This window comes from Rhopilema esculentum, chromosome 15 (assembly GCF_057945365.1).
Source record: "Rhopilema esculentum isolate cy_ngs chromosome 15, ASM5794536v1, whole genome shotgun sequence".
Taxonomy (NCBI): domain Eukaryota; kingdom Metazoa; phylum Cnidaria; class Scyphozoa; order Rhizostomeae; family Rhizostomatidae; genus Rhopilema; species Rhopilema esculentum.
In genome coordinates this window covers 4937119-4958527 of record NC_142829.1, presented here as the reverse complement: position 1 = coordinate 4958527, position 21409 = coordinate 4937119, and the positions used below count along the sequence as shown (strand labels likewise).

Below are 21409 nucleotides of genomic sequence, written 5' to 3'. Positions count from 1 at the left end.
CGAGGCCATTCCAAAATGCTTGTCATTTGAAACTGAGGTCCTGGTAATTCCCGCGACTTTAGACCGAGGCTGCATCTTCCTTTAAAGCACCTGAGAAGCAAGAAGCCAGTCGATTCGTGTTTCGTGTTTAAAACAATTGTTAACTTTAGCAGCTGTTTCGTGTATCTGTTGGTGAGTAATCTTTAAGATCTAGTCCATAACATGGCGTCGCTTGAAATTCTCGGGGATGTTTATTTCAAGATGTTCTCGCAACAGGCCCATCGTTATCAGTCTCAAGTCAAAGATCAGAAGTTGGATTTGTGTAGCTGTGTGTACAGTATTCAACATTAAAGAAACTATATAGATAACGTGCTGTAATATTCTAAGAAATATTTGCTAAAGCTTTTTATGTTTTTTTAGAAGTCATCGAAATAGCAACATGAAGCGGTTAGAATCAAGTGGATCGGCAATATTTCACATGCTGGTTTCTGCTCATGGGCTTTATTCATTTTACTGGCTTCGCATGGTTGGAGGTTTCCGTTGGACGTCAATGTTCTACTTTACAATATGGTCATTGGTTGCCCAAATTCTCACATCATTCTTGTTCTTCCTGAGGTAAAAGGACCAGTTTTCAATCAATGCTTTCCTAATCTACATTTGAGTTTAGAGTTTTTTTATATATTTCAAGCTAATATGCATCAAACTATAAATTTGGATACATGTTAACTAATGACAATGCTAACCTGTCATTTCAAGCTTAAACCACAGTTTCCATGGTCTAATATAGCAGAGCTGAAAGCCTCATTGGAAAGATATATGGTATTTATTTGAAAATTCTTAGGTGTGCAGTTTTTAAATGTGCATTTCAATGTTCAGTGTTATGTATTTAGAAGTTTAATGAAAGCAAAATTAAAATAACTACCAGAATCTTTACTCAGGCCAAAAGTGCAATGATGATTTCCAAATTTGACCAAAATATCATTTATGTTTTTTACGAGATTTAGTCAAAAGAGCATGTTACTAATCTAATATGTATATGTATATTAAATTTCACAAATGTTGACTTGGAAATATGTTAAAAAGAATATCTTTAATTACTTCCAGTGATATGAAAGACCTTTTCAAAGAGGGGGACAAGAAACCAATCAAAGATGCAAAGATTAAAGCAAGTGTTGCTGCTGCAGAATCAAGCCACTACAAATTTATCCTGTTCCATGTGTCATTTGTGATGTCTATTGCCACTGGTATCATGTTTTGGGTTATATATACAATTGAACCAACAGCATTAGTACCAAAAGAATTCTTTTACCCTGATTTGTTGAATCATATGCACCATACCTTCCCTTGGCTGCTTTCAATAATTCAGATGTTTGTGTATGCAAAAAGGGAAATAAATAGTTTTTCCTTGAAAATGGATGTTATGCAAGCTAATGAAGTTGGAATGGTAAGTATGTTCATAGTTGGGGCCCTATACACTATGACTTCGGTTGCATCAAAGTTTTTTCGTGGGTTTTACCCCTATCCATTTATGAATTCTTTGACTTCAATACAATACGGCATTTTTAATATGTTTGGTATGGCTTTTGCTTTAATGCTGAGCAATTTGTCTAATCAGGTGCTCTTTAAGATTGCAAAATCCATGCGAACACCCAAAGCTATCGCGAAAAATCGCTAGATGTCTTACCAATAGTGTTGTAAACACTTAAAGGCAATTCTATCTTAAATCATTTTGGTGAGGCTAGGCCAGCAACTATCTTCTGCTAATGTAACGTGATGTAAAAAACTTTCAATAAAGTTTGAGTGTTTTAAAATTTTAATCATGTTATGATTGAATATTGAATTCTATGTTTTACAAATACACAGTCCCTATTTTTGAGTTATTTCTTTCTAATAAAGATGCATTTGTCAGAAGTCCAAATAACACAGATAGAGTGATAGATCTATACAAAAAGCAACTTTAGCTTCTTTAGTAGACACATAAACAAATATCATCACATGATAAAACATAGATACAGTTCTTATAAAAAGCCAGAGGATTAATTTCTCGGAATAATGATAAATTACAAAATTGTGAATTATAAAAAGATCAAGTTTACAAAATTGGCAAAAATAAATAACATTTAGCTTCAAGATAGTTTTATCAACAAACACCAGTGCCAGGTTTTTCATATACCTTGGAGCAAAGCTAACATATTCTGAACTTGCCATTTTATTAATTCAAAATCTCATTGTTTTTACATTAAGGCTACATTTTCATGTTCCAATTGCTTGCATAAACCCCATAGATCATCTATATTAGATTCTCTAAAGTAGTTGACATGCTCAGAAAATGAAACTATATTTCTTGTATTTAAAAGATTCAAAACTAATTATCTAACTTAACTAATCTTGCAAAATGATTTCATACATAATAGAAAATTATCAAGATGTGCTTGTGCCAGAGTCATGATTTCCTTCTTGGTGGTACATTATTTGTGACATTAACTGTTATCTGTTTGCGATATTATGGTAAAAAATCCCAAAATAACAGAAGGCCATCCACCAGTTTAATTTTTCTCAGGCTTCTATGTTGTTACCTTCATAATGATATCCTTAGGCCCAAATATTAGAAGTTCTCCTTATTGTAATAGAACTTGGTACCAGTTTTGTCATCATTGTGCATGTTGGACATCTTGTGCAATGTGTGTGACAGTACAGCTGGGCCACAGAAGAACACCCCAATGTCAGTTCTGTAAATAACATCACACTTTTTCAGTAAAATCTGGATAAGAATAGCATTGTAGTTCAAATGAACATGAAGTTTCCTAAGTTTTTTACCATACTTTTGAAACCTATCATCCTGATATAATGTTTCTACAGATATCATCAGAAATTGTTAGAAATTATACATCCAAAGAATTGTAAATATAGAGAATATGAGCAATTTACCTGGGATGATTGTCAGCAATGCCTTTAAAAATTTGGGCCCAGTTAGGTCTTCCAAAGTTCATCTTTTGCTGTAATCCGGTGATGACATCCCGCTGTGATCCTTGGTGCATAGCAATGTTTCTTGCCTGTGGAAGACAGCATGAGATAATTCCTCAAAAAAATTAAAAAGCACTATGAACAGAACAAAATACATACAATCACAAACATACATACATACATTTTTTTGTTAATATGCAGGTTTAGTTTTTGGCAGCCTCTTGTTGGCTGATGTGCACCTGCAACTTAAAAGTTCTAAATGAAAATAATTGTAGCATAAGAAAAATAAACAAAATTCTTAGCTATTATTATGACTAAAAATATATATGGACATGTTTACAGAAAATCTATTACTTAACAAAACTTTCAGCACTCTTCAAGTCTGAATTGAAAGTGTTCCATATTATTAATCCTCATAAAGGGAAAACCCTGTGAAGACAATACGCTATGTCAGGGACAGGAAACCCATTGCCAGCAATCCATATCCAGCCTGCAAGCAGCTTTCTCAGGAGTGTTTAGAAATATTCCAGGTAGTGTTTCAATTATGTACCTGATCATTATCCCAGCCTCTGGTGAGATAAATATGGTACTCTAGAAATCCTTGAAGATTCTTCTCCTCCATCTACAATATATATTGAAGAAGATGTTAAAGATTTTATCATACTTGCATCTTCATTTTATGAGATCATAGTAACTACTAGAAGAATGTTGCAAGGATATTTAAGAATGACTGGTTGAATGGTTGAGACTATGCTTAGCTGAGTCAGATGCTAAAACAGCTTTAATTTTTACTCCATCCACTTACATAAATCTTTGTTATCATGTTCTGTTTTCAAAGTATAGAATTGAAACATTCTTCTGAACAACATCAAGATCATTTCTCACCAAACATTTTATGTGTGTTCAGTCTGCACAAACTGTAAGAAGTGTGTGAGAACAGAACTGACTATGATAGCCCTGCCTTTTCATTTCATGCAGGCAATCACCTAAACCCTGGCAAATCACCAAAACCCTGGCCAATGTTAAACCCTGGCCAATATTAAACCCTGGCCTAATTATCAATTTTGAAGATATCAAAATGGTCAGCATGCATAGAGTGATGCCAAATAAGGTGCTTCATCTAGGCTGAGGCAAAAGGGAACTTTAGCCATGCAAATGGTTCCTACTTTATTCTATGTTTCCTACTTTATTCTACATACCTGGGTCTCTAAAGATTGCAGAAGGTCAGTGAACCATTCAAATGCATTTGTGTCTGGGCAGATCCAGAAGAAATAAACCTTGGTCACCTTCAAGTCAGGGCTTGATGACTGATACTTATACCTTAAGAGCAAGAACAACCAAAAATCACATTTAGGTAATTGATTCGTAATCTTAAGTGTTTTTAGTAAATTGAGAAATTTGAATAGCTGGAGAAGACCAGTAAGCACTTGCCTACAACCCAAATACATTAATTAAATGAAGTAAAGTCCAGGGAGACATTTTATGGAATTCCTTTTACCCTCTGTTGCATCAGATTAGTTATCTGTTTTGTGCTTACCAAATGGACTTCAAGATGGAAGCAAATGGCGTGACACCTATCCCAGCACCCACACAAACACAGACAGGATAGTTGAAGACGTCCTAGAAAAAATCAAATGTTGCCCATAAAACTGGAATGAAAGATGAGAAGAAACCTGTTTTTCCATTTTTAAAGGCAGTCTGTCCCCTCCATGATTGGCTAATTCCAACTTGAAATCCTTGCCTTTAAGACGGTCTTCCTCTGCCCTTTTAGTATCCAACACGAATTATTGTTGGTGAAGGAAATACGGTACCTTTAATAAGTGCCCCTGATAGAAGCACATTAGAAAATTTTAGATTTTTGAAAGGAAAAATCCTCAAAACAAAAGAACCTTTCAGCAACATATTTTTGCTTTCACACTGACCGTTCCTATTCTGTTTTATTCTGTTCAAATGGCACGTTTGAATTGCACAACAAGATCTATATCTTGCAAGTTGCATCAATGGAAAGTGATGTGCACTAAAGGATTATCTAAAATGCCCTATCCGCAAAGGATGCCAATCATTAATGAACAAATTTACTACAAACTAAGCCAGTTAACCAGTAGAAGCAGTAGTTTCGTCGAAGACGTTGAGTATAAGTTGTAGCCATTTAGTTGGCCATAATTCGTAGCCAATTGATTCACAACCGCCACCCCCCATTCCCCCTCCCTCCCACTCTGTCGTGAGCTGGTCGGTACAGTCTTCAATTTGCCCGCAAATCTTTAGTTGGATAGTAAAACCTCTTCGAAAAATTGCTAGGAAAAAGACGAACAAACAGCTTTACCCTACATTAAATTCTGCATCTTTTCTTCGCCAACAATTTACGCCGGAGTACCCGGACCAAATGCATAAGGTTACCGAAACGCATATGACACCGGAACTTGAAGATAACATTTTCTACTTCAAGCTAACAACATGCTTGGTGTGGTAGCTCATATGAGAAACTCTTTGAAATATCTCCAGCCTGCTTCACAAGGCTATGATTTCGCTGCTGATGTAATTTGCCGCTAAAATATCCAAGTCAGTTTATGCCACCAGGCTAAAAGTGTTGGAAAATTAGGCTAAAATACCCACAGCGCCGTATTAGTGACGGGAACTTCACTCCAAAGATCTTTAAGAAAGTGCATTACTTTAAAAAAGGGAGTAAGAAAGCTTTGCAAAACATTCCAAAACACCAACACTATTCAACAATGGGCAACGGGCGCTTCTGAAGACAAGTGAAGAAACATCAAATTAGAAAAATCTAGTAATTTCTCTGGTTCGAAAAACTTACCGTACTAGCCGTACCAAAAGGCCCATCAACTGCAACCCTGAAAACAGAACAATTATCAACAAATTACTGCAAGTATCTTAAATAAAATGACTGAAATATTATAAAAAGCGACTAAAATATTACATTATTACTCGAAATAGCAAGTGAAATAACAGTATTACTCGAGTTTAGAAATTCAATTTTAAGTATTTTCTACTACCTGGGAATACTTGAGACATCAGTGGTATCACAGGCCTTTGCCAATGCACCTTTGAGGAAAATACTTCAAATCACTTTGTATACTATAATAATAACATGTGAAAGAAAAACTAGATTATGGAAAAGACAAGAGGTTGAACACAGAAGCGAAGAAACGCTACACTCACCTGTCCAATCACCAACTAGCCGGATATGCAAGCTGAAAAAATCCTCTTCAGGACACTAAATTTGTGCAAAAGAAAGAAGTTGTATTTTTTAAAGAAGACGCATTTTCGTTACAAAAAAACATTAGACTGCCCTTATGTTTACTTAGGCAAAAGACTTGCTTTACAATTATTGTCAAATCATTGCGATGTTTAACACATCATTTGTGTTCATGAATGTACTGGGTTGGATACCGAATTATTTCGAGTAAATGCCCTTCTCCGTTGGAGAAAAAAGAGATAAAAAAACACAAGCGGACAGCGCATGGCTTTTCAGCTTATGTTTTTTGCCGTTTTTTATAACATTAAGGAAATATAAATGCATTGGAAAGCCGCGGAGCAGGAGCCTTAAAAAGCTACCTAATACAGACAAATATGTTTTTAATGGAGCGATATTTTAATACAAATGGTTCATTAAAACATATTTAAATTACGATTGATTTCTTGTATGTAAAAAGGAAAGATCCTGGATAAGGTTGGTACAACAGGGTGTAAGAAAACTATCGTGATCATATCAAAATCAATTTAAATCTCGAAATCTCTTCGTTTTTATCATAAACATCAGTGAGTCTTACTACAATGCTCAAAGAACATATTACTGTAAGCCAGCACTTCTGCACTGTACAGAACATCTGATTTTCAAATTCACCTTCAAGAGCACGATCTCTCTTGAAGTAAACACACTGTAGCTATTTTGGCAGTATTTATCCGGCGTTCTTCAATATACTTTAGAAGTGTACGGTCTTTTTCGTAAGAGCTTCATTTGAGATAATTTTTTGTTTACATTGGGTCCTCAATATTTGGCCGACTTGGCTATACACATCAATTTCTGCCAGTTGGCTTTGCTGAAAACCTTCGTTTGATTGATGTTCATGAAGATCATGGCAATGGTTGCAAACAATTTAACGGGCATTTGCTGCCCTCTCCCCCCTGGCACTGAAACCCTTGATTAAAGGCATTTTTCTGAAACATCGCGTTTGAGTCGACTCTTTTAAACGCCTCCTCGAAAACGCCTCTTTTATTGACAGCATAAAAATGCCCATGCAGTTTTTCGTAGCAATAAGGTACTTGTGTGTCATTTTTTAAAAGTAAAGTTAAAATAGAGGCTGGTAATCTCAAAGTATTTGATTTATACAGCGAAAGAACACCGTGGGTGGCCCCCCTTTCAACTGTTGGAGGAGTCATCAAAATTTAATTGGACCCATGTGCATCCATGATATCATAGACTAGTGTCTCAGAAGCAGATTTGAAGCATTGTAAAAACCGCCGCAGACCTTCCTATTGCTCTTGTCACTGACTGCCTCCAATGACACAACTTGTGAAATCAGCGGTTTGAATAAACCCAAGTTTTTTCGCTGACTTCCTGTTAAATGATGACAGTATGAAATTTTAACCCTTAAAAAAGGCAAGTGCATTCGAATGAAGCTTACAGGCAGTAGAGTATATCATATTGAACCGAGGAACGTTTGAATTAAGCATGCACAACCAAAAGGTATATTGGGATCAGTTCGAAAGCATTACTATTTTTACAATTAACTGAAACTTTGCAAAAATTAGAAAGGATTCAAAATCTTTCCAGTCAGACTATAAATCATGCCAACCCAAACTTACCGAAGTCAAAGTAAAGGGATGCCATTCGAGATTTGAAATGTTTGGGCAGTGCAAAAAGATGTACTAAAAATCAAAGCAATGTACATCAATTCATGTTTAAGGAGCTTTTCATGCAAAAATCTTAAAATCATTAAACCAAACATATAGTTGAAGGTGTAGAGTTTAATTTCTGTATTTGCTAAACTTGAAGGGTAAACGTTGGTGTGTTCACTCCATCTAGAGTGTTCGAGAAAAACGTTTTTACCAACACAAAATCAACGAAAGACTCAGTTAAAACTTGTGAAAATTTAGTTTGGTAAATTTTTAACAGTACCAGGCAAACAATTTCCTTTTCAAAAAGCCAAGGCTCAAAATCAAGATATTTATTTATAGAACGGGACAATAATCTCACGATGAATTTATTAAATATTTACCTGTCCGGGTTCAGCATGAAAGCCTGGTTTTTTCATTTGGATTTCTAGAACTTTTGATGGATGTTTGACAACCTATGCGGAAATAAAAACATATAATATTTTTATGTCACTGCTTTTTTTAGAATAATAAATATCATTGATGTCAAAAAACTGATGCATCTGTCACAGTTTAAGTATCAAAGTGTCCCTTTTGATGTCACTTTTGATGCAATCTGAAAAGGGGATGCATGTGCAAACATGGCATTTTCTACCAGTGAGGGAGTCTTATTCCCAAATGGGTTGAATTGAAAGCATAGGGGATCTGCAGGGAGAGGGGTTTTCACTAAAATCCTTCTTGTTCTCGGGGGTTCCCCCATCAAATTTGTATAGCACAGGTTAGCTCTTAAAAGAACCCATTGGTAATCGATATACAGCCATGTTAACCAATATTCCTTAAATTCACTTCAATTCTACGTGAATTTTTCGGGACTCACAGCTGTAGCCTTTTTTAGTTTACAGTATCCTTCAACTTGTAAATCATTGAATACACAAATACCAAGATGTTTAACAAATATTTTCAATTGAAAGCAACATATCTGATTTCCCCTTTTGCGTGCAATTCCTTGAATTCTTTAATATTGCTGTATTAGAGCGTTATAATCTATAGTTATTAGCGCAAATTTTCAACCTTTGATATTTCCACATTTTGTGTTGATCTGTAAAAGCGAAGGCATCGTTCAAGAAGGTACAGAGCCAGAGGGCCGACAACCCATTTCCATGTCTGTGAGAAAATAAAAGCAATGAGCAAGAGATCAACAAAGCTTCAAAAGATATTTAACAATCTCTAAATTTCCTATTTTCTTTTCATGAGTGTATTAACGAATACTTTTATGTCTTTGTAAACTTGCATCATTTCTTTGCAATGAATACTGCATAGAAGCCAGCTCAAATTCAATCATTCTCCTTGAAACTCGAGCCATAAACTTTGCAATCAGGACTCTAGTTTTTCGACTTCCAAACAGGTAATTTTTCTGGATTTTTTCAATGCAAAAAACGTTTTCGCATTCAGAAACGAATGATGGAATATAGCGAGCAAAATGGTGCGGATGAACAAAAACATACCAATTTTGCTATGCAAAAACGTACCCTATTGAATATTGTAACACACTACGCTTCACAATGTTACAATTTTGCACAGGGTACCACAACGCATATTACATAGGCAAAAAATAAATCCTACTGGTGGATTGTATTGTTCTTCGGCCTCCTAGATCGGTCTTCCTGGCAATGCTACGTTGTAGAAATGCTTTAACGCAAAATTCAGAAAATCAAATAAGTTTTCTTGGAGCAAACTGCAGTCATTTTAAAAACCAGTTAAATTATTCATTCCATCCATTACGATGTAAATAAGTATTTAGTAGCGGATTTGACCCTTTTCTGAGAAACGAACTATCATGAAATAATTATTCGTCTGCAAAAATTGTGAAATGCAGCAAACTGGAAGCAGAAAATAACTCGCCTGAGGACCTGCAGCACCAAATAAAGGTTTCTTCTGACAAGCAGGAGTTGCCGCCCAGTCTTTGTCTTTGCATACTTCGGGATCATGATCCTCAATATTTGTTTGTGAATGAATAATGCCCCTAAGAAGGAAAACATTGCATTACATAAGATTTTAAACATAATGACATAACAAACAAACAAAAATCATATTGTGCAAATATAATATAAATCAATATGATATCTAGAACAGGACGGTAAAATATAATACAAAAAAATATAATACTGTATTGACTCAATTTTCCCGCTTCTCTATTATTCCCGCCTCTCTAGTAATCCCGCTTGAATTTCATAGATTGTAAGAATAATCCCGCCTCCCCAATAATCCCGCATGCGGGATTGAAACTTTAAATGGCATTTGCTATTCTTTATACACTTTGCATGGGTTGAAAATCAAGGATTGAAACTTATGCTTGGAGTGAATGGGTTAAATCACACGATAATGTCACAGACGGGAGAGGGCAGAGAGCTGTCCTATTTTGCAAGTTTATCAAACATCCAAGTCTCGCAGCATAAAAAGACGTTTGATTCTTTGACTTCGTACTACTGTCTATAAAGCACAATATCCGCTCTGTCTTGTCTGTGAAAATAAATATCCCACCCCCATTTAACTTTAACCCCCCATACATGTTGAAATTGCATATATTTTTTCTCTGATTTGCCACAATCACGTTTAAGAGACTTTTTGTCGAAACGGTATCCTCAAACTAGACTTCAAGGCATTGAAAAAATAATCCCGCCTCTCCAATATACCCGCCTCTCGAATAATCCCGCCTTTTTTGTTAGGTTGAAACGCTAATCCCGCAGCGGGAATATTAGAGTAAATACGGTATGATGTGCGATATATTAAAAATGATATACGTTATATGATATGGCAAGTAAAACGTACTGGACCCCATGAATGATAAGGCCAATGAAAAAGACAATGAACAGATGATGTGTGAACCAGAAGACTTCAAAATAACTCCTCCTGCAAGAAACAAAATTTATTCTATGAAGATAATCTTTATACTACTATTCATACATAGCTGGAACCTAATTCGTCCTCTTTATCATTTGTTTGCTGCACACTCGACAAAACGTAAAAATTTTTAAAAGAGAACTAACAAAAGCTTCTTCTCAATGTGTTTGTATTTATTTCACTAAAATTAAGGAAAACACGAAGTCATTATTGTTTATACGTAATTATTCTTCGATTATACTTGTCCTACCAACGTGACATGAAATTAGGCTCTGTGTGGCCACTGATCTAAAAAAATGAGTTTGACATCCCTGGCTTAAAATTAAAGACCAAATCCGCTACCAAATTTACAAGCAGGCTGTTCCTTGCTATTTTTAAACTCGTATCTAGCGTATTTTAGAGACAAAACTATAAATTAAAAGCAGGAGGTTCTAAATTTCTACAAAATTACACCAATGGCAAGCTTTTTAGAACTGACAGCATGTAAATGATAAAGTTGCTTCAAAAACTACCCTGTTTTGCATGTGTCTAGACCTTGCATAGCGAAATTTAACGCTGGAATATGGAAATTCTCATTGCTAACATGTTAAACACATAAAAAATAGAGGAGTGAAATCCTACCTTATAAGTTCAGTTGATGACGAAACCTAGATTAAAAAGTTATACAATCAAATCAAACAATTATAAAACTGAAAGCAAATGAAAGCTTTAAGTAACACCTCACGGTAATAAGATCTACGGACGCTAATAAATGTACTGCTCTGGCAATAAGGCATTGAGCAGCGAATGACAGACCGAGAAACAGTAATTTTCACCAAAAACCTGTTCATTCAAATGGGGGAATATTACCCCTTCCTAAAATCCCTTTACGAATGATCTCCTTTGGATTTCCTTTCTTACCTGTAACATTATCAATTTAAAATATCAAATCTTAGTGACATGTGGAAAATTGAGCAGAAGTCGACCTGGTTGCCTACAGATGTCTAGATGATTTCATAGAAAGGCGGCAAATGCTTTTTATACACGAGCTCCTTTCAATAAATTTCCTTTGTTTGAAAAAAGTGAAGGGGCATGCCCCGATATGATTCGATCCGACTTGCCAGAAAAAGATCCGCGTAGAACCGAACCGATCTTAAGTAATGTCAACAAAAATAAAAACAACAGCAGCAACAACAGTAGCAGCATGTAGATAATTCTCTAAGCTGAACTGAAGACATACCATTATGATCAGGCACATTGTTATAATAACACCAGAAACTCCAGCAACTAAAAGGGAAGCAATGTACCATTAAGTAAAGTAAGAAATATTAATAATATAATAAGTGTCGTCAAAATAATTCACACGGGGCATTTTAAATGCTTTTACGAGACACGTTGAATGCTTTAAAAAGAATTTTTTTATGTTTGAATATCAATATATTTTCAGTCACTAGATATGCTGCAATACGCAGCCATTGAGCAAAAGTCTCCTTGATTTTGCAAGAAGTATCAATTAGCTTGAAGTGATCAGGGAGTAAAGCTTCTATTTCAAGCTTTTAAGCAGCCAACTGCTACAAACAATATTCTAAAAAGAATAAAACAATGCATTACATTCTGTTTCCTGGGATACTAGAAAAGAATTCAAAACAGCATACGAGTCAAGTACACCAAGCTTTATTGATAACAAATATCGAAATCTAATTTGCAAACAATGAGAATGAAATTACATTAAACCATATTTGCTTAACAAACAAGATGATTGAAGATAGTAGTAAAAAGAAACGAAAAAATCTGTCCGTCATTTAATGGAACAAGTCATAATTTGATTAGGATTTGTGTCTTAGTATTGCGGGAAGATCTATTATTTATCTACTAGTCACTGTTTAAACTGGCTTAAACTAAAAGCAAATGTGAGTTTAGGAAAGTCATACAGACACTTTGAGAACTGAACACATTTCTAGAAATTATTTGTGTACGAAGGTGTGGCTTTGAAATGGCCAAATGTTGCGCGGTGACCAAATTGCCAAATTAATGGGAGAACTCAAAAACAATTTCACAGGGTTCACTTTTAACGTGGTACAGGCAGTTCCTTAGTACAAAAATAGCCAGGTATAACAGAATGCAACCTAAATAGTCATATTTCTATTTATCTCTTTATTTTAGCGACAACGTACCGACGAATAGTTTAATCTTGCCCATAGATAATTTTCTTTGGTACTTCTTTATATCATGATTTCAAGATGTTTAACTGACCTTTATTGTCGTTCTAAACATTGGGTTTTCAAAATGAGTAGAATCATCCTTAACTTTTTCTTTGAAATTTTTTCAAAATGCAGGAATCTTTTTCTAAGTTATTATTCTTGTTATTGTGCTGTTAACTAGATGTTTATTACAGTTTATGAAAATCGGCAACTCTTTACCGGTTTTTCCTTGTGTTGTTCGGTCTCGCCTGAACTTTATCAACGTAATGGATAAAAAATTTCTCTTAAATGGATTAGCAACAAAACTAGTGTAACTTTAGGCTTAAAAAGTCTTACCAGTTTGTATTGCCTCGGTAACAGAGTCCTGCAGACAAAAAATATTATTTCGTAAAAATAACCGACGCTAGCAAATTTCAAAGATCATCATCATATAATATTGACTTAATCTCCTACTTTTAAAATCCATGATTAATTCAATAGATAGATCGTAGACCGTGAGGTAGGCTAATATTAACAAATAAATGTGCCACGCCAAGAATCCACGTTGATTTCATTGTTTTTGTAAGGTAAATTTCCCAAGCTTTGAATATTGTTCGCGGGAAATCATTTTTATGGTTCTAGAATATCTACAGGGTCGATTGTGACAACCATCTGTCTAGAGAGACGTTAAGGGTTACTTACCCCGTCTGGGTTTCTGATTGGATTGACAAAATTGTCACCACTTTCACTGTTCAGCGTGCTTACAAGTTTATCCGTACTTTGCCAGCTAGTCACGAAGTTCTCCACGTTGAACATGTGAGCACCAACATGAATCGCTGAAAGAAAAATGAGCTGATCAAAAGACATCGATTGCTCGAACAATGTTATTTGCAATTTTCACTGGCTGAAGCTATTTTCTTTGAGATTTCGCAGATTTCTTTTAGATTTCACATCTTCTCATTCAGGGCAGTGTAGCTTTTACAAAATAGCTCTATAAAACTAAGAAGATAAGGCATCCCCACGACAGCCCCTGTTGACAAATTGTTAAGAACATGAAATTCAAGCAAAAACTAGACTTAATCTAAAAGGATATCTTTCGGACACTTTGTCCATTGGCTATGAGAAGTGAATACTTTACTCTTAATATTTCAAAGAATTGAATTCAAAAACAAATTTGCCCAAATTTGTTCCAATACTTCGCAATGAAATTCCAAAAATTATTACATTAAATGCAGTTTTCCAACAAAGTGACCTAATTTTGTACTGCATAGGGTAAACGCCTTGAAATTGCAGCAGTGTTACGAATGCTTTAAATACAGCAACTAAAGACATTTAGACCAAGTTACGGATCTGCTTTCTGTTGCAAACAGCTGTGGAAATTACGGTTGGTGTATAGGAGTGGACAAGCTAAAATTTACTGTTAATAATGCGAATAAATAAACCTACCTGTTGCTATAGCGATCATGTATGCACAAACTCTGTGAAAGGTGATATTCTTATCGAGAAGACGCAAAATGTTTTGAGGCAAGCACTGCATAAAACAAAATCTCATTAACAACGCCCTATAGAATTTAATGATAGTTACTTGAAAAACAGCTTTTTCCAGTATTTTAAGGATTATAAACATGAATACAAAAACAAATAGAAAAATGTATTACAGTTTGATCGCACGAAAAAATATGGCAAATAACAGCAAGCTACAGCTAAGAAATCAACTACAGCCCCTTCCAAAACTAACAGCAAATTGTTCTTAATTTGCTCTTCAATTACGACGGGATAAGCAATGCAATTGCTAGCCAGTGTGCACTAGGGGTGGGATGCTCAGACCTCATTTGCCAACAAAGTAATTGAGACATCCTTTATTTGCCAACAAGTTCACCGAACAAGCACCGCTCTAGCTAGTAAAAAACTCGTTTTTGTCATGGTCTTTTTTAAGGAGGCTTCACAACATGGCCTCAAGAAACATTTTACAGGAGCTCAGCCTTTGCTTGATCTGAATTCATTTTTAACTTTTGAGAAACAAAGTGTGTAATCACTGAAGGGGCATTTAAGATAACTGTTGTGACACAAACTGTTCCCCCACTATTCAAAAAACTTTTTAGATACTTTTTAAAGGATTAATCGAGAGGAATAACTATTTTATTCATAGAAAAAAGAAGAAGACTATTACAAACCGTGCATTTGCTCCTAACAAGGCTGATAAGATTTCGGCAAACTGGAAGCAAGATGAGCATGCAGTTGAAATTCAAGACCATAGCAGCACCACGTGCAACAGGAAGGCCTTTTCCCTGCAGAAAAGAAAACATGAACGTAAGAGAACACTGCAATAGTGGCAGCAATGTCACTATGACCTGCGCAACATTAACGCAACGTTGACACGCATACGGATATATTTGAATCGAATTTTCGTTTTCTAGGGTTTAATTTCTGAATATGCAACGAAGCTCTGTGAAAAATTATAGTAAATCACAATCTATGTGTGGATGATGGCCAGGGGTGCAGGGGGGGGGGTCAGGAGGACGTACCTCACCGGCGACCAGGAGTAAAGGGGTGCCTAAGGCGATCCAATTCTTCAAAGGGGGCCAAACTCCCGTGGAAAACAATTGTGAACGAAAAAGGCCACTTGACATTGCCAAGCTCTGAAGAGGCGCATATTTTGATATGAAGACTTCTTTCTCTCATCTCTCTCTTCCTTCCTCCGCATTCCCGCGCCAATACGCCTTTTTGCAACCCGATCAAAACCCTTGATGCTCTGGAACCAAGGGTAGGGATAGCATCCCAGCATCCCTTGGCAGTCAACTATTAGTTACCAAGCATCCGTAAGCAACCCACTGACTTGCTTGACCTCTCGGAGGTTGGAATACTATGGGAAATTTTAACAATCATAATTAAAAAAATAATGCTTCAACTTTACAAAGATATTTTGCCTTCTATTTTCAACAGAATTGTTCTTCTTTTGATATTCTTATGCTCGTGTTTTATTGTTAAACGTGTTCCTAAAATTTTGTAAGACTTTCACCGTCTTCATGTCGCGGTCTTTTCATAAAAATAAGCCTATGAATACTTTCTTATACCTTTATTGGGCCTAAAGCGACGCATGTTGTAGACATTTTGAGTGCAGTTTCTGGTCATCGCTAGAAAGTTATACTTTCAAAATTTTTCTTATCGCCAACCATGGTGGCTGCTTTCACTAACCCCTTTAAAGCTCTTAATATTTTTTCCGTAATCAAAAACAAAAATTTATGAACATTTCCATGGATCTTCCTGGTTTTCAAATCGATGTTGTAAATATTTTAGATGAGTTTTTAGAGTTCCAATACTAGAGTTCCTTTATGTTTGTAAAAAAATTTCTTGCTGCTAAACATGGTGGCGCCCTGAATTAAACCAATTCACCATCAAAACTTTATGGCATAATGATAAAAGAAAGTTTATGAATACTGCCTAGAGGATCTTTCTTCAATCTAAATCGATGTTAAATCATTTTAGATCAAGCTTCCCGCAGTCCCTTGCTCAAGAAAGGTGAAGCTAAACGTTTTATGCAAACGTACTTTGGACAATTGATAATTGTAATCAATTTTAGTTCTGTGCAAAGATTAGTTGCCTTTTGAAAGTTTTCATGTTTTTCAAAAAAATAACTTGGGGCAGAGGGCGCACCGGGAAATTTCCCGGTGTCCCGGTGGGCCAGTCCGCTTCTGGTCCCTATAATGGTATACTAGCAAAATTGTTCTTCCCGCCAACCATTGTGGCGGCCTTTATGACACTCCTGAACAATGGTAACATTGTGCCCCCATTTTCAATCACATTTCGCCGCCCCTAATAGAGTTGTACAATGGGCGTAACTTTAGGGGGCGCCAAAAAGGTTGGTGCCCCCTAGCCAATTTTAAGTCACTGGTGTGGAAGGCCGACTTCGATCGGAACGGAATACGCTACGTGTCCGCGTGGATGCAAAATATTGGATCTGCAACGATCAAAATATATCCGCACTAATGTGGACTATGGTGTGGAAGTGGCCTAGAATGAAGAACAAAATCCAACGAAAAACAGGGATCAATATTTTATTTACAACGTTGCTTTCAATCTCTCGAAGCTAAATATCAATAGTGTATTTTTGAACAAGAATTTTAAGGTTTTCATAATCAAGAAAAGAAAAGAAACAATTTTGTGAAATGGTTATATGTAGGTTGCCGCAAGTCTTCGAAGCAGCGACTGGAAGGGCTTCTTGACTTGGGAAGTTTTTGGGTGGGGGCTAATTCGAAGGTGGGGGCTTCAATGAAAAAATTGCTATACCTGGAAGTTACAAAACAAATGGCCCTTTTTTTAAAGCTTATCTAAAATCCTGTAAATGGACTTTGATAATAAAGCAATGTGAAAAAGCTTTGTTTACTCTACTTGAGGGTTTACTTTAATGGGAGTTTACTTGACAGTTGGAGTTTATTGATGACTGTTTCTTTCAGGGTGGGGGCTAATTGTGGGAGGGGGCGTATACAAAGGCAATTACGGTTTTTGTATTGATCCTTTGCTCCTAGCCCAAACCCACAGAATATTGTCTTTATGCTCAGACTGTAGATTAGCATAAGTGGTGAAATTATAGGAAGTTCAATTCATGAAAAATAGAAATATATAAACAAGGTTGTTAAAAATGTCAGCTGCAAGGCTGAAAATACCTCACCTTCAAAAGTTCTTTTAAGTAAATATACCTCTTCTCTGTATCAAATTGAATGTATGTGAGAGTGAACAACAGGACATTTATACCCATCCACAGGAACTAAAAGAAAATTAAATATCATTCAAGTGACACATTTTTGAAATAAAGCCTTCAATTTTCTGGAGATCTGCCACATATCAAAAATATAAAACATATCATCAGGTATGTAAACAGTAGCAAGCAATGTGTCTCTAGCAAGATAGGGTCACATGAAAAATTGGGGTAGAGGGGGTAGCCCCTGAGAATCCCTTCAACAATGCCTTCTTCTGGATGTTTCAGTGCCTTTTTCTGGATGTCAACACCCTTCTGAATCCATATTTTCCATCAAAAATACAAAACAAATATGACCTGCCCCTTCCCAGTACAATGCATTGGCAAAAGTGGAGCGTTACAACCTAGCCTCTTCAACCATATCCCTTTAACTAATTTACTGCCGTCTCACAATAAGAACCTCTTACTTCAACTGGCTTTATTTTAAGGAAAACCAAAAAACTGATGTTGCTTTTGAAAGCTGCTAGCCCCAGACACACTTTTCTGTTCTTTTCTTAAAATTTAATATTAAGAAAATAATTAGAAATAAAGTATTAGAAAGTAATTTCCCATTGTTCAAAAAGACTGTTGTTCTTTAAAGACATATTTCTATCTTACTCTACATATAACAATACTATTTCATTTTTTTCTTTTTGAATACTCTCCATGTTTATATAGCTCTCAATTGAACAATTTCCAAATTCGTTTGTATATGTTAGAAGGAAATTTCTCTTTTCTGATTGTTTTTGTGTCAAGATAGAACTACTGTTGACTTTTCTGCTTGCTTCAGCATATTATGTGTAAAATTGCTTGGGGAATTCTAATCACCCACCCAAACCCACAAACCTACCTGTGTAACTTGACTGAAACACCTTTTCAGATGTGTAGTATTTTATGTATCCCATTGCGTACAAAATAAATATAATCTTTTCAAATTTACAATTGAATATTATTTGTTTAAAGAGCAATAACAATGAGAATTTTAAAAGAACTTTTATCTTCCTTACTACAAAAATTCCTGTGGATGAACACAACATAAATTCGCACTCAAATTAAGATTAAGAGGCAGTTTTTGCACAGCATTATCAGATGCGAGAAATGTTCTTCTATGAATAATTTTTAAAAACAAAGACGTTAACATAGAATCTTGCTATCTAACATTCTTTAACGCACTTATTGTATCTTAGAGCGAGGTTTGCCTCAAAAACACCAAAAATGATCCTCTGCTAACAATAGGCAATTTCATCAAAGTGCTGTTTCCTATTAAAAATATGTACTTTTAGCATTCCCTGAATCGCAACCTTGCAATTTATAAGAAAGGTAAACAAGCGAAACAAAATGTTTTCGGTATCAAGACTGCAACTTGCGTTTTCCTTTTGTTGAGAAACTTGAGGTCCGATGAATCATCTAGCACACTGCAAAAACGTCTAGATCAAGGTCGAATAAGGCCAATGTAGATATCTGAAATACCACTTAAAACTTACTTAAGGAACACCATCTAAGGAGAAAAGGAACCCCTGCAATGGCGGCTATTTATTTTCGAGAACGATCAGAAATTCATATGCCTATGAAGGGTGATTTTGCTTTCTTTCTTCAAAACGCAATATTTCTCGATTCTTGTGTAATCTATAAATAAATATTTCTTACCAAGACAACATATTTCGGCCCTTCGTTGACGAACCAGTTAGCCATTTCCACTTAGAGTTCGTAATACGCGCCCTTCCGGCAAATGATTAGGGAGGTTGTGATTGCCGATCAATCTTTGTTTATAGTTGTTGCGCTCCTGTAGCCCTGTGCGCCCACGCTCCTGTGCAGAGAAAATGGAATCAGCATATTTCTTGTGGATTAGCGGTAAAGATTTCGCGTGGGGGGCAATTTGTCCTCAGCAATTTGCGCTCTCCGTTTGTTTTGTAAACAGCGTAAAAAGAGTCTTTGGCCGTATAAAACAGTCTGTCACATATAAAACTTTACTGTTTCATGATTTTAATTATCGGTTAGAAAAATATGTCAGTTTACTGTCCGTTTAACTGATTGTGTCAGTTTACTGTCAAGTGGGCTAGGGCAGACTAGCAAAACGCACAGGTTCAATTCAAATTATTCTTGCTTTCATTTCATGATTTGAAAATTTTATGGAGAAATTCTTAAAAGTTGCCTACCTTACCCTAAAAAATATAGGCCCAATTTCACCCTTTTTACTGTATCGGATAACTTTTGAAGTGCTACCAAATCCAGAATATTTATAAAGGCTCATAAATAACTTTTCATCGCGTTTTAGAAAAAAACAGCGTTTCTAAATTTCACTCAATTATATAGAAAATTAATAAATGGAACCTGTATTTGTCAGACATGAAAGCTTGATATCGGGGTGAATATACATTAAAGAGCAATCGAAAAATCACTTTTAGGACTAAAGCAGCCATATAAAAAACAGTAAGCTGTGTTTTCAAGGCAGCTAGAGTATAGTTCCGCTGGAACAGATTCCACTCTTAATTGGTGCTCTAAAGTTACATGAAAGGAAGTTTTTCACGTAAGAAATAAGGCGAAAGCCTTTGATGACTCATTCTATATAATCCCCCGCAACACCGCGTTACTCGTCTTAAGCCGTAAATTGCCGCATCGTTTTTACGTATTGCGCGGCTGGAACGCATCAAATGCTTTAACATCCTGTATTATGCAGAAATAGCTTGTTTTCACTCGTATAACCCCATATTTTTTCCAAAAACTACGTAAACAGGTTGTGAAGAACTTCACCGACTCCTTCCCCTATTTTGTTCCTTTGCAAGCAAAGTGCAGGCTTTTTGAAGGTTTAATTTGTTTTTGATTCTTTTGTTAAATTTTGATAACTGCGTGAAGAATTTTGATAACTGCAGAGTGACTCCCCTGGGTTTTTATCTTGGAAATTTAACCAAAGACGTCAGAATATTCGTTTGCAGAACAGGGCTGATGTACTGAAGGGCTTTGGGGGAGACGGTACTTCAGAGCATGCTAGCCTTTTCTCGAAGGGTCAAAATCAAACTCATTGCTATTGCCTGGGACGAGGGAAATATTTTTGTCCTTCTGTCGGAAGGCCAAGCCTTTCCGTTAGAAATTTAAAGTTTGTTAAGAAGAGACACTTTACTCAGAAAATGAGCCTATAAAATTTCTTTTTAGAAAATTCAATTGTTCGTTACAATAACTTTTGCAAGTACATATGTTTCTTTTACTATAAAAGTCTTGCTTTAGCTAAAAGCTTTTAAATAGGTTGTTTGTCATTCCTACAATTTCCCATAAGAAACCTCTGGAGCCTTATATAACTTTAGTATAAAACTACTAATACATTACAAAGGATATTACAAACTTCGGTCTTGAATTAAGTCGTGGTTCTTTGTTTTGCGAAACAAATTTTGCTAATTTCCATAATGCTTAATTTTTTCGAATGTATGTTTGAACATATTGTTAATCGCATGCCTTAGTTACAAAACCTTTATGGTTAGATTATGTTCAAAGCTTTATGAAAGTATGTATATTGTGCAAAGAACATCGATACAAAAGAAAAAACATGGTACTGACCAATGGCGGCCTGGCAGGGGGGCCGGGGGGGCCAGGGTCCCCAGCTGACATTTTCATAGGGGCGCCAAAGCTTGTATAGGGCGCCGAAAACTCAAAAAAAGTTTGATACGACCGACTTGTCTGGTTATTAGGTCTCTAGGAAGCCAGCAAAGACAAAAAAGACGCCATAAAATTCAGAACTTTATTGGGGCGCACGCCCCCATACCCCCGAGAACATTCTCACTTCAAGGGCACATCTTTGTGCCCCCTCAGTACTGTATTATCCAGACAAAACATTTGTACTGTTCGC

General features: G+C 35.8%; 1 protein-coding gene and 1 long non-coding RNA gene across 2 annotated transcripts; one reads left to right on the top strand and one right to left on the bottom strand.

Annotated features, from left to right (window-relative positions):
• Positions 1 to 35: 35 nt before the first annotated feature.
• On the top strand, positions 36 to 4149 carry LOC135685048 (uncharacterized). The gene is made up of 4 exons (XR_010515938.2): positions 36 to 171; positions 400 to 594; positions 1084 to 3473; positions 3922 to 4149. It is a non-coding gene; the product is annotated as an uncharacterized LOC135685048 (long non-coding RNA).
• Positions 1921 to 19464, bottom strand: LOC135685042 (NADPH oxidase 2). The gene is made up of 21 exons (XM_065200772.2): positions 19219 to 19464; positions 17506 to 17601; positions 15011 to 15124; positions 14283 to 14367; positions 13539 to 13672; positions 13194 to 13221; positions 11897 to 11943; positions 11299 to 11324; positions 10606 to 10686; positions 9679 to 9799; positions 8848 to 8940; positions 8181 to 8252; positions 7768 to 7830; positions 6121 to 6175; positions 5955 to 6003; positions 5756 to 5792; positions 4481 to 4563; positions 4143 to 4263; positions 3494 to 3565; positions 2908 to 3032; positions 1921 to 2708 (listed from the first exon to the last, which is right to left on the bottom strand). The coding sequence occupies exons 1-21, from the start codon at positions 19261 to 19263 to the stop codon at positions 2585 to 2587; spliced, it is 1671 nt and encodes a 556-aa protein (XP_065056844.1). The 5' UTR covers positions 19264 to 19464; the 3' UTR covers positions 1921 to 2584.
• Between the last annotated feature and the right edge of the window lie 1945 nt (positions 19465 to 21409).

Excerpts from the sequence above, each read along its gene's own strand:
- LOC135685042 (XM_065200772.2), bottom strand. The coding sequence starts at position 19,263 with ATGGCTAACTGGTTCGTCAACGAAGGGCCGAAATATGTTGTCTTG. Across the intron at positions 11,944-13,193 it reads TACCGAGGCAATACAAACTG|TTGCTGGAGTTTCTGGTGTT; the intron begins GTAAGACTTTTT and ends CTTCCCTTTTAG. Across the intron at positions 10,687-11,298 it reads TCATCAACTGAACTTATAAG|GAGGAGTTATTTTGAAGTCT; the intron begins GTAGGATTTCAC and ends TGTTTCTTGCAG.